Source organism: Carettochelys insculpta, chromosome 13 (genome assembly GCF_033958435.1).
Source record: "Carettochelys insculpta isolate YL-2023 chromosome 13, ASM3395843v1, whole genome shotgun sequence".
Classification (NCBI taxonomy): domain Eukaryota; kingdom Metazoa; phylum Chordata; order Testudines; family Carettochelyidae; genus Carettochelys; species Carettochelys insculpta.
The window spans coordinates 15,616,933-15,631,250 of record NC_134149.1 but is presented as its reverse complement, the minus strand read 5'-3'; the positions used below and the strand labels follow the sequence as shown (position 1 = coordinate 15,631,250).

Below are 14,318 nucleotides of genomic sequence, written 5' to 3'. Positions count from 1 at the left end.
AGGGTACCGATGTCCCAGTGCGGGAGGAGCTCACAGGGGAGGGAGGTAGACAGCACAGTGTTTAGTGCCATTCATGGTGCTGTGTCTTTCTATACTCGAACTCGGGAAGCAGAAAACCCACAATTTGGTCTGCTCACACTATGGATATGCAAGGGGAAAAGGGGAGTTTCCAAAACCCAGGCCTCAACACAGTCCCCCAAAAGTAAAGGGGATGGATTTCTGACTGTTCCTTGAAGGTTAAAAAAATCAGGTGATTTGAGACATGGATGTTGGAGAAAATTCCAGATGCCAGGGTTGTACCCAAAAATTATCTCATTGTAGGTCCCGTTCTTTTTATACTATGTGGGCTCCCTCTGTAACAATATCGTATGAGGGGAGAGTCAATTTCTCATTTAGATAAGTTCCAGTCTCATTTGTGTAGTGGCAGAAGGGAGGGGTTTGTGGGTAAGACTAGTCATTTGGAGGGCATAGGTATTCATGTGATGGATTTTATGTCCTGTTCTGGAGATTTTTTTGATACTCTACTGCCCTTTTGATGACCATTTTATGGAGACGATTCTGTGGTTTGTGTATTCTTACACAGTACCCATGTACATAGTCTCTAAGCACCTGCCCATTAAGCAGTGTCACTGGTATTTGTCACATACCATCCTTTCCTCCTTCCCTGTCCTCAAGCAAAAATTACATGTAGATAAGGTTTAAAGTGAAACAGCACTGTGGGGTACATGGCAAGTCCTTGTTTCATTTGAAAACATTCATGTGAAAAAGATTCATACTCTTCATAATGGAAAAATTTTTTTGACTGAGAGGTCAGGGTAGTCCTGTTTATTTTGCTGGTGTCCTATAATCAGGATCTTAACATCCCGTGATAAAGCTGTGTGGCAACCGGTGACATAGAGTAAGAATAAAGATAAAGCACCCAGGGAAGGAATCACTGTTAATTTTGGTTTATTAATCTAATTTGAACAGGTTTTAACATTTCTGATTAAAAATTGGCCCAGGTGTGGATATGTTTCCCAACTTCCCATAAGATCAGAAGAATTTGGTCTGCTCCATCTCTGCTAATAGTATTTCAATTCAAATATTTTAGCCTTTAAGATTGTAAGCATAGAGAACATCAAGAGATTTTTAATAGCCAGTGTATTAAAGCTAATCAGAGGGATGACAGAAAACATCTAAAAGAAGAGTACAAAATGACCCTCTACTACTGTGTGTTCTTTTACAAGGCAAATAGAGTACATTCATTTAACATCTTGAATTTTGCTAGCAAATTTTTCCATACTGGTATTCTATGGAAAATCTTTTGTTTGGTCAAACTGGGTCTCTCTTGAACTTCAGCTGCAAACACCAGGAATGGCTTTTCTTAATATTTCTAACAAAAAATTTAATTAACTTCAGAATAATGGCAAACTTTAATTCAGCAATTAATCTCATTCTCCTTATTCTCCACTGATTTTTTTTCCTTCTGCCCCTCCAATCTCCCTCAGGCTTTCTGTTCAGCCTGTCAGTATCTCTCTCCCCATGCCTTCACCCATTCATAAGATCTTATGATCAGGATTATACTGGTATAGTTTGTGTCCTGATCTGGTTAGTACTGAGTACTCAGGTCCTGTGGAGGTTCTAAGCACCTTGCAAGATCAGGCTCTAATTATGAAATTTATATCACAGGCTTTTTACAGTTTCTCATTCATCAAGATAAGATATTTCATCTGGCCCTCTACTAGAGGAATTACAGAAGAGTACAAAGTTACATAACATACCAAATAAACTAATACACTGGAAGAAATAGAGCAAAGAATATATATGTGTTCATACATACACATTACCAATATAGCTCATATTATACATTTTCATTTATCTGTAATATTGCCCAGTGATGGAGGAGGGTCTGATAAATAGTCAATAAAATCTAGTTATTTCCCTCAAATCAGTTAAAGGTTTCATATTTAAGGTGATTCCATCAACTTAAAATCTAATCAGTTTACTAAAACGACGGGCATTAAAGGTACTTTCAGACACTACACTTGTCCTGAAATCCTTCCCAGATGTGCTGATTTTAAATTGCATTTTCTTTATATTGCTTTTTTACTCTTCCCTGTTCTGTGAAAGACCCACACAGATGGGGAAACTGATTGCACACCAAGCTTTGTCAAATGTACCAGGTAAACAGACTGGCAAAGGAGAGAAGCACATCTTTTCTCTCATCTCTATCCATTGATCTTAGGTGTTCACTCAAAACAAAAAAGGAGTCATGTAGCTCTTTAAGGACTAACAAAATCACTTATTAGGTGATGAGCTTTTGGGGGACAGACCCACTTCTTCAGATCTATAGCCTTACCGAACCGGTGTTCACTGTAACAGTAGTACTAAAGCGTTTTTCCTGAAAGAAGTATGATTTTTTTTCCCAGCGTTTCTTTAAACTACATGACAAGTTAATAATTTTAAAAAGAATGTGTTTCTGTGATAAATTTAAATATGTTGTTTTGAGAAACAGAAAACCACAGGCTGGACTTGAGGCACACTACAGAATCATTGCAAGTGGTTAGAAAGAACTCTCTTTCTCAGCTGCTCACATGCTCAGGAACAGAGAGGATCCAGGTTGGAGTGCCATGACCTTGTGCATATCTGAAGCATGGGACACTAAACATTTGCTAAGATCATCTGGGTATATGGCAACAGATCAATTCTCTGCCACTGCAGGGACCTTATTCCCTTCTCTGTACCTGTAGTCTTCTTTGGGCTGTAATATTTTAGTCCTATGGGTTTCAGCTTGTGGTCTGCAGGTTCCAGGAGGTGTGCAGACTAAGATTTCCAAAGGGATCTTTCACCTCCACTTGAACATTTATGGCATCTGCAAATAAATAAAGTTTGAAAACCACTGCTTAAATCTGATCCAGGATATTGGTCCCCCTTCAGGTGTGTGGATTCTGTGGCTGGTGATGTGCAGGAGATGAAACTATGATTTGACATTCCCTTACAGCCTTAAACACTGTGACTGTGATTAAGATTTTAGTTTTGTTGATGGCCAGAAACTACCTTCTCCCTCCAGGAAGAGCATTGCTGGGTTTTATAAATTCTTATATGTCAGTCTTTTATCCAGAAGTGCATTGGGGAGCCATTTCTGGTGATAAAGGACATCCATGTATGTGTTTCTGACAGTGGTTTGAATACCATTAGATATTGGCTGATGAGGATCCTGATCGTGCCTGAACTGAGTTACTTGATTTCAGTAACCCTCTGCTTACATGTTAGACTGTCCCCATTGATCCCTTCTTGTGACCAGGACCACTGTTAGCCAGTGTTTGCAGGATTCCTGCAACCATAGCAGGTTTAGGACCATTGTTTGTGTTATTTGTTGTCCTCCTCCCCAAACTCACCTGGATCATAAAGCAGTCAGAAAAGAACTAATCTGATTGGCTAATGAGATGCAGCCCTGTTCACAATTAGAATTTATTAGCATATGTAAATATTTTAAAATGATGTTTCTTAACTACAAGAAGATAATCCAGTACATGAATTATGGAGCATTACTTCATGTGTACTTGCATTAATGGTATTTAGCCTTCCACCTTTCCCCTGGAAATGTACTAGATATGAATTAATGCATCACATTTCACACTGTGGTCTTTCTCAATGATTAAATAAGGTTTAAAAACAATTAAGTGGACATTTGTGTTCATCCAGAATAGTCTATAGTGCACCCTGCTGCTTCATGCAGGTTGTAGCTTTGTTTACGAATGCTGAAATAAATGACACTTAGTACACTCTTGAAAGTGACCCAACTTTTGAAACCTGTGGCAAGGCAGGCCATATGAGCTGTATGCCAGTGAAAGTAAATATTACATACAGGGAGAAGGATTAGAAAATTAATTCTGTGGCTTTACTCTTCTTTGTCATAGCACAAGTCCAGCTCACAAGTACTACCTGGCTGTGGACCCCGTGTCAGAATCCCTTTACTTATCAGATACTAACACCAGGAGAGTCTACAAAGTGAAATCTCTCAGTGATTCAAAGGATTTGGCAAAGAACTATGATGTCGTGGCTGGGACAGGTGATCAGTGCCTTCCGTTTGATCAGAGTCACTGTGGAGATGGTGGGAGGGCATCAGAAGCTTCACTCAACAGTCCTAGAGGTAGGGAAACAATATATTTAGTGTTTACCTTAATTGCGTTGGTTTGAGTATTTTTATTTTCTTAATTATAGGGACGCTCAAATGATGTTGGCTATATGAAATCAGATTTCAAGTAATGTACTCCTTCCCCCCATATCTTTTCATTTCAGGAAGTTAACTTTTCCTCTTCCAGTATTCTGAACAAGCTAAATAATCTGGTCACAAAGTTTTATTCCAGTTTTGTTTGACCTAACTGACACATTCTCTTTTGCTGATGTTCTTTGTCTGTCATTCAGCCATACAGTAAAATAATATAATTTTAAATTTAAACTTTCTGGCAAACGCCAGGGGTGGGAGAATGAATATGTCATTTGCAGCATACAAGTATAATGTTAGTGGAGTTGAGGTGTACATATTAAAGAAAACACAAGGCATCAATGTACCTCCAACGGAGATCCATCACAGTGCTAACTTGGAAATCACTGATTTGACCAATGTCATTAACTGCGCCTTATCAACATCTCACTTGTTCTGAGTAAAATAACAAGTCTGTAGCTTTTAGAACAGCAAGAAGTCCTGTGGCACCTTATAGACTAATAAATATTTTGGAGCATAAGCTTTCGTGGGCAAAGACCCACTTCATCAGAGGCATGAGTGGGGCGGGAGGTTCAGGGGAGTATTTAAAGAGGGGGGTCCCAGTGAAAGGGAGGGCCAGAGCTGACAAGGTCTATTCAGTCAGGGTGGAAATGGTCCATTACCAGTAATATACATCAAGAGAGGAGAGAACAAGTCAAATCAGTCAGGGGGGATGTTGCCGATTATCAGATTCTAATGTGGACGTGTGAACAAAGGGCCACATCCCCGCTGACTGATCTGACTTGTTTTCTCCTCTCTTGATGTGTACTACTGGTAATGGGCCATTTCTACCCTGACTGAATAGACCTTGTCAGCTCTGGCCTTCCCTTTTACTGGGACCCTCCTCTTTAATACTCCTCTGAACCTCCCCCCGACTCATGCATCTGATGAAGCGGGTCTTTGCGCACGAAAGCTTATGCTCCAAACTTTCTGTTAGTCTATAAGGTGCCACAGGACTTCTTGTTGCTCTTGAAGATACAGACTAACATGGCTACCTCTCTGCTATCTGCCGCTTTTAGTTTCCAAACTAAAGTGTTGTCCTGTCAGGCACTGCATATACACAAAGCCTTAAACCATCAATAGCACTAAAATCCAATCTACATGAACTGTGTCTTAAAGCTACTGTAAAATGCAGGATAAGGACTTGATCCTGCCAAGATCAGAGCACCAGTGACTTCTATTGAACTTAGTGCTGCTAATTAGAATACAACTTGCTGTTCTGTGTTGTTTATTTACAGAGGAAATGTTGCTAGAAATTTCTTACACAGCAGTTATATATTTGGCTTTCTAAACACAAGGTTGAAGTTATGAAGGAAGATGAATTCTGTTGTTAACACCTGCTTTTCGAGCTGCTAATTGACACTTATGACAGCATCATGAATGAGATGCTATTTGTTCGTTCCTCTTCACACCTTCCAGACACCTAAAGAATAGCTTTAATAAGGAAAATTTGTATTTTAGATCAGCAAAATATGTATTTCCAAGGCAAGCATTGGGCCCTGTTTTAAGATTTATTTTGTAACATTGTAGCAACAGCCAGAGTGACTTTAATGTGTCTTTAATGATGGTGGGTAAGTGCAAGGTAAGTACAAACAAATGTTAACACTTCCGGCAGCTAATTAATATGCTGAATCAACTCTAAAACGGAAGGAAACATACTAGTCAATGTATTATTGCTAGCTATGACTGATTATATCTAATTAGAATACAACTTGCTGTTCTGTGGTGTTTATATACAGAGGAAATGTGTTGGTAGAAATTTCTTTCATTGCAGTTATATATTTGGCTTTCTAAATACGACATTGAAGTTATAAGTGAAGATGAATTTTGTTGGTTTTAGCACCTGATTTACAAGCTGCTAATTGACTCTGAAAATACTGTTCATGAGTCATGGAACAGCCAAAAAAAACCCGAGAAAACCACAAACCAAATGCATACAGTAAACTGCAACCTCATAATGTCAAAGCAACTGGTGAGTTCTGAGATCAGAGCCAGTCAGGAGCTGTATTACGCATATGCTATTATCTCCATACCCTTGGTTCCCTACCCCTCACTTGTTTGTTTGTCTCAGCCAGCTGTTATGTCGTGTCTTTGAGTGTATAAATTCTTTGTGATGTAGATTGTCATTTTCCATATGGGAGTAGAGCTTTCAGCAATTACTGTATTATTATTATTATTATTTGTTAATAACATGAATATTTCAGTAGGACTATTGTTGCATTGTTATTTAGCTCTAATTTACTCTGAAATGTCTTGTCAGTGCCCAGTAAGCAATGGAAGTGTTGGTAGTGTGCTGGACAACACTGACCTCCCATGTCGCAGCAAATTCTCTCATTCTACGCTATCCAGGTCCTGAGAGTGCCAGACAAGAGCTGTTCAACCTGTAATAATAAATTAATTATAAGAACATTAAAATATCAGCCACCTTAATATCTCCAAGGCTGTGTCTATACTTGCATTCCTCTTTTGAAAGAGGAATGCAAAGGAGGGAAATCAAAATGCAAATGAGGCACTAATTTACATATCTCATGATTCACTTGCATAATCTCTTTTTGAAAGAGATACTTTCAAAAGAGAAAAACAGTGTAGACGGGGCTCTTTTGAAAATAAACCCCATCTTCAAAAGAACTCTTCTTCTTGAAACAAGATAGGAAGAAGGGTTCTTTTGAAGATGGGGTTTATTTCTGAAAGAGCCCCATCTACACCATTTTTTCCCTTTTGAAATAATCTCTTCTGAAAAGAGATTATGCAAATGAAGCACATGATATGTAAATCAGTGCCTCATTTGCATTTTTGATTTCCGTCCTTTGCATTCCTCTTTCAAAAGAGGAATGCAAGTGTAGACACAGGCTAAGAGTATACTTTCCAGGTTGAGAGTGGAATCACAGAAATAGTGGACTGGAACAGAATCACAGAAACATTGAACTTCCTCCCCATCTAGTAGGCTAGAAACCTTGTCAAAGGAAGATATTAGGTCGGTTTGGCATGATTTTTTTTGACAGACCCATGCTAGTTATTTATCACCCTGTTATTCCCAGCTTGTTTACAAGTTGATTTGTTTAATAATTTGCTCCAGTATCTTTCAATGTATCAAAGTTAGGCTGACTGGTCTATTATTTCCTGGACATCTGTGTTCCCCTTAATAAATATCTATCTTTATAATGTTTGCCCTTTTCCAATCTTCTAGGACCTCACCATCCTCCAGGGATTTTCCTAGACAATCACTAATGGTTTTGAGATTGCGTCTGATAATTCCTTAAGCACCCTAAGTGTGAACTTAATCAGATCGTGCTGTCTTGAATACCAGTAACCTATGATTTAACTTGTTCTTTCTGTAGTTTGGCTTTTGTTCCTTCCCTCTTCTTGCTAATATTAATAGTGCTGTGTATCTGGTCACAATTAATCTTTTTAGTGTGTGCTGAACCAAAACAGGTATAAAACATCTCAGCCACCTTAATGTAGTTAGCTCTTCTTTCCCACGACGTAGAAGATATGCACTTTCTTTCATCTGTCTCTTGCTCCTCATATATTTAAATAACCCTTTCTTATGTCCGTTTATGCCCGCTGCTAGGTGTAACTCATCTTGTGCCTTAATCTGTCTGATTTTGTCCTCACATACTTATTCTATTATATTCCTCCATAGCAATTCATCCATGTTTCCACTTTTTGTAGGATTCCCCTTGATTTTCAGGTCACTTAAATACTCCTGATTGAGACAGATTGTTCTCTTGCTGTTCATCCTTTAATTCGTTCACATGTTTGCAGTTGTGCTTTAATATTGTCGTCTTATGAAACTGCTGGGTCTCCTTATCACCAGTATCCCTTAGGTTTTCTTCCCATTGGACCTTACATACAAGTTCTTCTGAATTTGTTAAAGTCTTCCTTTTTTTGAACTCCTTTGTCCTTGTTCTGCTCCTTTCAAATCCCTCCTGTCTTTAGAATTACGAAATGAAAATTTTTACCCAAATTGCCTTCCAGATTTGCTACCAATTCTTCCCTATTCTTCAGAGTCATAAGAACTGTCATGCTGAATGAGATCAAAGGTCCATCTAGCTTAGTAAGTGGCCATTCCCAGGTCCCCCAGAAGGAATGAAGAGACCAGATAATTATCAAGTGCTCCAACCCCTGTTGCCCATTCTCCACTTCTGACAAAGATAAAGTAGGGACCCCATTCCTGGCCATTCTAGCTAATACCTTTGCTGGACCTATCCTCCATGAATTGGTGTAGCTCTTTTTTGAACCTTCTTATAGTCTCTGACTTCACGACATCCTTTGGCAATGAGTTCCACACATTGATTGTTGTGTAAAGTAGTTCTTCCTTTTGTTTTAAGCCTGCTACCTATTAATTTCATTTGATGACCCCTAGTTCTTGTGTTATGGGAAGTAGATAACTCCTCTCTATTCACTTTTTCCTATGCCAGTTATGATTTTATAGATTTCTACCATATCTCTCTTAGTCTTCGCTTTTCTAAGCTAAAAAGGCCCATCTGACTAATCCCTTGTCATGTGGCAGCTGTTCCATACCCCTAATCATTTTTGTTGCTCTTTACTGAACTTTTTCCAATGCCAAGGTGTCTTTTTTGATATGAGGTGACCACATCTGCAGGCAGTATTCAAGATGTAGGTGTACCATGGATTTTTATAGAGGCAATAAGATATGTTCTGTTTTATTCTCCAGCCCTTTCTTAATGATTCCTAACATTGTTTGCTTTTTTCACTGCTGCTTCACTTTAAGTGGATGTTTTCAGAGAACTATTCACAGTGACACTCTTGAGTGGTAATGGCTAATTATGATCATGGGATTATGTTTTCCAACATGCATTACTTTTCATTTGTCAACATCAAAATTCATCTGCCATTTTGTTTCCCAGTCACTTAGTTTTGTGAGATCCTCTTGAATCTCTCCACAGACTGCTTTGGACTTAACTACCTTGAGCAGTTTTGTATCAACCAAGTGTAAAATAGCAGTCCTGGTTATTTCCTCCACTTTCTGAAACAAAAGCTGATCCCAGTACGTTCCAAGAACTTACAGGGAATTCTGAGTTTTGCTGTATTACTCTTTCAACAAACGTCCGGGGAGTTAAAGATCAGGCCTGCTGACTGGGGACAGAGCACCAAGGCAGTTACCCCAGGGCCTGGTAATTCAAAAGGACCTGGGGCTCCTGACCACTGCTACTGCTGCAGTGGTGGCAGCTGGAGCCCCAGGCCATTTACACTACTGAAGGGTAGTCTGTGTGCTGTGGGCAGCTCTGAGGGCTGGTGCATTTGGGGAGGGCATGATGTGCTGCAAGCGATGCTGAAAGCTGGCTGTCCCCGGTCCTGCCCCTTCCACCTGGGGCACTCTGCATCTTCTGGTAGCACAGAGCCAGCCCCTCACATACCTGCCTGGGGCTCAGTGAGTATGCCTGGCCCCCAAATAAAGGCCCCAACATTACTATCCTATCTCATGTTTGCATATTACAGTTGTTTGGTCTAGAAAAGCCTCATTATCCTTGCAATCTGTACTCTGGTTTCACCCCTCTTACTTTTACCCCTTTTATCTTTTCCCAGTGTGTCTTGGGTGTGGCTCACACTCGCACCATTACAGCTACTCTGGCTTGATCACGGCTATGTTTTCTCAAGCTAGAATTTACAATTTCCGGCTGTAGTGTCAATGTAACCTGGAATGTGTAGAAGTATAAAAGCACAAATGGGAAACATCATCTTTGTTCATCAAAATTTCAATATAATAAGTTAGGGAGAAAGATAGCAGAAAGGTTAACTGAATATTAATCCTTAGTGCCGTGTTTGAGTTTGAATTGACTTTGTAACAATCTTTTAAACATGTAAGGTTCACGTAGTTAAACTTGGGTTTCAATATATGATTTTTATTGCAATTTTTTTTAATACCGCAGAGAACTCAAGCTAATGAGTCATGTAATAGATGACCAGGTACTTAAGCAGAATGTGCAATGATACAAGGTGTGGGTATAATATAAAATCTGCAATGACCCGAGCAGATTTATTGAAGAAGTAAGTACTGAAAATAAAGGAGAAAGTAAACAAGATTATACTAATAAATGATTTCTTTCCACTTTCTTGAGCATTATCAAGTACTCGATTTTTTCTTTTGTAGTATCTTAGTTACCAGAAATAGTGTTGGTGATCAGCAGTTGCTGTTTCATTTTGTATACCTGGTCAAATCACATAATCTCTTTTCCCTTTAGTATCCCACCTTTAAAGGAGAGCTAATAAATAACCCACATCAGATTAGGATTAGTCCCAGATTTTAAAGGTATTTAGACATTGCTTCACTTAGCATTTCTAGGGCCAAGTGACTTAGGAACCTAAATCTTATTTTCAGACATGACTAAGGCTCTGTCTACACTGCAGTGGGAGAACAGGAGGCCAGAATCTGATTCAAGCCTAACACTGCTTCTTCCGTCTACACACAACTCATGCCAACCCAGGATCTCCAAGCCTGAGCAGGCCTAGGATCCAAAGTTCGAGCCCGATTGCTTTACAGTATAGATGCAGCCCCAATGGACTTGTGCTCTGGGAGTACATCAAAGCAATTTCAAAATCACACCAGCTAATTTTCTTTTTTTCTCTTGAAATGCCAGTTGGGTGGACAGCCAAGTTTTCCTTCACTCCATGGCCAACAAAGACAAGCCACATTTTGGGAGGGCACTAGGAAGCCTGGGCTTGAACTTGGGCCTACATAGTGCAGCCTAGGCACAGGAGCCCTACCTTGGTACCCAGGATTCAACAGTTCCTAACAGGCTACGTCTACACGTGCCCCAAACTTCAAAATGGCCACGCAAATGGCCATTTTGAAGTTTATTAACAAAGCACTGAAATGCATATTCAGCGCTTCATTAGCATGCGGGTGGCCGCGGCACTTCGAAATTGACACACCTCGCCGCCGCGCGGCTCGTCCCGACGGGGCTCCTTTTCGAAAGGACCCCGCCTACTTCGAAGTCCCCTTATTCAGCCGATGGGAATAAGGGGACTTCGAAGTAGGCGGGGTCTTTTCAAAAAGGAGCCCCGTCGGGACGAGCCGCGCAGCGGCGAGGCGCATCAGTTTCAAAGTGCCGCGGCCGCCCGCATGCTAATGAAGCTCTAAATATGCATTTCAGCGCTTCGTTAGTAAACTTCGAAATGGCCATTTGCGTGGCCATTTCGAAGTTTGGGGCACGTGTAGACACAGCCACAGAGTTACAAATAAGCATAGACACTCAAGCCCTAGTTAAACAAATCCAGGGTCTGCTTATTTGAGTTCCATTAGCCCCAGTCTTACATCATATTGTAGACCTACCCTTAGGCTCTTGGCATAGACATTGTTCCCCTTAGCATTTCAAGGACTAAATTATCTTTACACTGACAAAATTATCTTTAGTTAATTCATAACTAAACTATAGTAAAGCAAAGCTGGATGGAGCAATTTAAATTATTTGATTTTTAGTAATTTGTTATGGGTTTTTTTAAAGAAAAACTAATTGAGTTCAATCAGGTTGAGGCTTCTAAACACTAATTTGAAAATGTATGGTGTGGCAAATTTAGTTTAAAATTTAAAATAAATTTCATTCAAGTGCATTTCTTAATGTGCCACTAATGGGTAGATATATTACTAGAATATATAACTATGTAACTAGACCTGCCATAAGGAAACAAATAATGCTTGAAGTTATGGCCTCAATCCTGGAAACACTGAAGTAGGGACTGTAACTTTGCCCATATAAATAGTGCCATTGTGTTCAATGGAAGTACTCATATGTTTAAATTAAAACATATATATAAGCATGTTCCATACCAGGGCTAAAATTGTATTTTTTCTTTAAAAACATCTCATTAATATGAAATCTGTCTTTTGAAAGTTATTAAATTATATATTTATGTATAATTTTAATACTTTAACAAAGTTGTTGCAAGCAGTTATAAAAACACACAAGACAATTTTTTTAAAAAATAGAGCCTAAGGATAGACTCCTTATCCCTGCATTCAGGTCCCAAATGACAGAATTTTTAAAAGCGCATAAGTGATTTAGAAGCACAGTTCCCATTCAGTCTGCAAACCCAGATGAAGAATTATACTTCCAGAAGTTCACTTTATTGGAAGGTGCTGTTGGTTGCTATTTACTTACCAGCTTTGGCTGTGTGTACACTAGCAAATTTTTCTGGTAAACCTGGGTCTTTTTGAAAAAAACCCACAGAGCATCTACACACAAAATGCACTTTTTCCATCTGAAATTGAAAGAATGTGGCCCTTTTTCCAGCAGCCCTCTTCCTCTCCCAGATGAGGAAGAGTGCCTCTTTCTGAAAGATTTTTCCAAAAAACAAAAACAAAAAAGTGTCTAGCTGCTCTGTGGGCCCTTCTTTCCAAAGAGCAGTCCTCCTGGTGCCAGATTTTTCAATTGCTGGCCCATTCTTTCAAAAGAGCAGATCAGTCTTTCAGTCTGTTTTTGTGTGTGTGGACATGATCTTTTGAAAGAAGCTTTTTCCGAAAATCTATTCCAGAAGAACGTCTTTCGAAGGATCACCGTAGTGTAGACGCGGCCTTTGTATTTGCATTTACATGTTCCCACAGTCAGGATGTTAATGAAGTACTGCATAGAGTGTCCATGTTTGAGCATAGAAAAATATTTTAAATGTGGCACTTCTTAATAGAAAAAACCTCTGCATAAAATCTGCAATTTTATTAACAAATAGGAAACTAATTAAAGAACAGGTACAATTCTCCTTGAGCAATCTGAGACAAAACAGGAAGCAAATGAAGAACCAGTCATGTGTAAATAAAAATAAAATTTAAAAAATAATTTAAATTAACATCATGAGTTAATCTAAAAGTTTTAATTCAAGACTTTATGTAGCATGATTGAAAAGGTTTATTATTTATTATTATGACAATGAATGTTTTTTGGTCCAAAATAGTCATTTTTCTGTAGCTCACTGTCTGCAGAATGAATCTTCTTGCTAAGTTAAGTTCAACATAAGCTTTTTTAACCTCTAGAATTAAACATACTCATATTTTGTCACATACCAATGATCTTTCTGTTTAGGGCCTACTCCAGTTCAACTGAGACATGCCTGTTGATTTCAGAGGTATGTGGACCAAGCCCTTAATGTAGCCAAATATGAAAATGAAAACTTGCAGGCTATAGGTAATAACCATTATTAGTATTTCTAATGAATTCCTGCATTCTTATGAGTCTATATGTGCACAGTAATCTTTTTACAGGGATAATGAAATAGAAGGTTATATTCAGATTATCATAATTGCATCCTTATTTTATACTGATTCATATGAAAAACTTCAGTCATGGAGAACATGTGTGGGTTTTTTTATTTGATCTTACTTGAAAAGCAGGCTTTCCCAAGTATAATCCTGTCCTAATTTCAATGAAAGAGAAATAGATACTCATTTTTCTGATAGTTACAGTAAACCTGAGTCTGATTATTATAGCTCAAGTTGGAGATAAGACTTTTTTGTTACTTCCAGAATTAGCACTTCACAGTTTTCTTTCATCTCTGCTTTTAAATGCATCTATTGAAAAAGCAACAATATTCATGTCCAGGGACTGAAAGAAGTGTTCTAGCTAATAAAGAATAATTGGACACTTTGCTTCTAATACTTTAAAAGTGAAAAGATGACAGAGATCACAAAGCAAGAGACTGCAAATCACTTGAATCATATTTTGAGTGGAGTATTATGGTAACCTATAAATAACTAATTGCATAAAATTGCTTTAGTAGTTTCTAGATGGCAGCTTTAATTAAGAGCACCAGAGACATTTAGAAGTTTAGAAATGGATGGCATGTAATTTGCCCTTTTACCAACCATAAAAAGGTAATTAACCAATTTGATTCACTTCTTCCTATTAAAAGTTTTATGAGAATAGCAAGTTCTTTCTAAATTCAGTCTCTTCAACAGAAGGTAACACACTTTTTATCAGTTGTCCACAGTACTTCAAGATGTTTTCATGTACAAATTCTTCTGAAGTTTAATTAGAATGTTTTATTCAAAGCAAAATGTTCGTTTCTAAAATGTGCAGAAAGGATAAAGTATAAGTTCTGGAAGGATGTACCATGTTGT

At 38.5% G+C, this 14,318-nt stretch overlaps 1 protein-coding gene across 1 annotated transcript in view; it reads left to right on the top strand.

Moving 5' to 3' along the window:
- TENM1 (teneurin transmembrane protein 1) overlaps nt 1-14,318 on the top strand; it is a 516,043-nt gene that overhangs the window by 422,616 nt on the left and 79,109 nt on the right. The window contains exon 22 of the mRNA XM_075007401.1: nt 3,900-4,132. Coding sequence (XP_074863502.1) covers nt 3,900-4,132 — 233 coding nt within the window. The remainder of the gene's footprint in view (nt 1-3,899; nt 4,133-14,318) is intronic.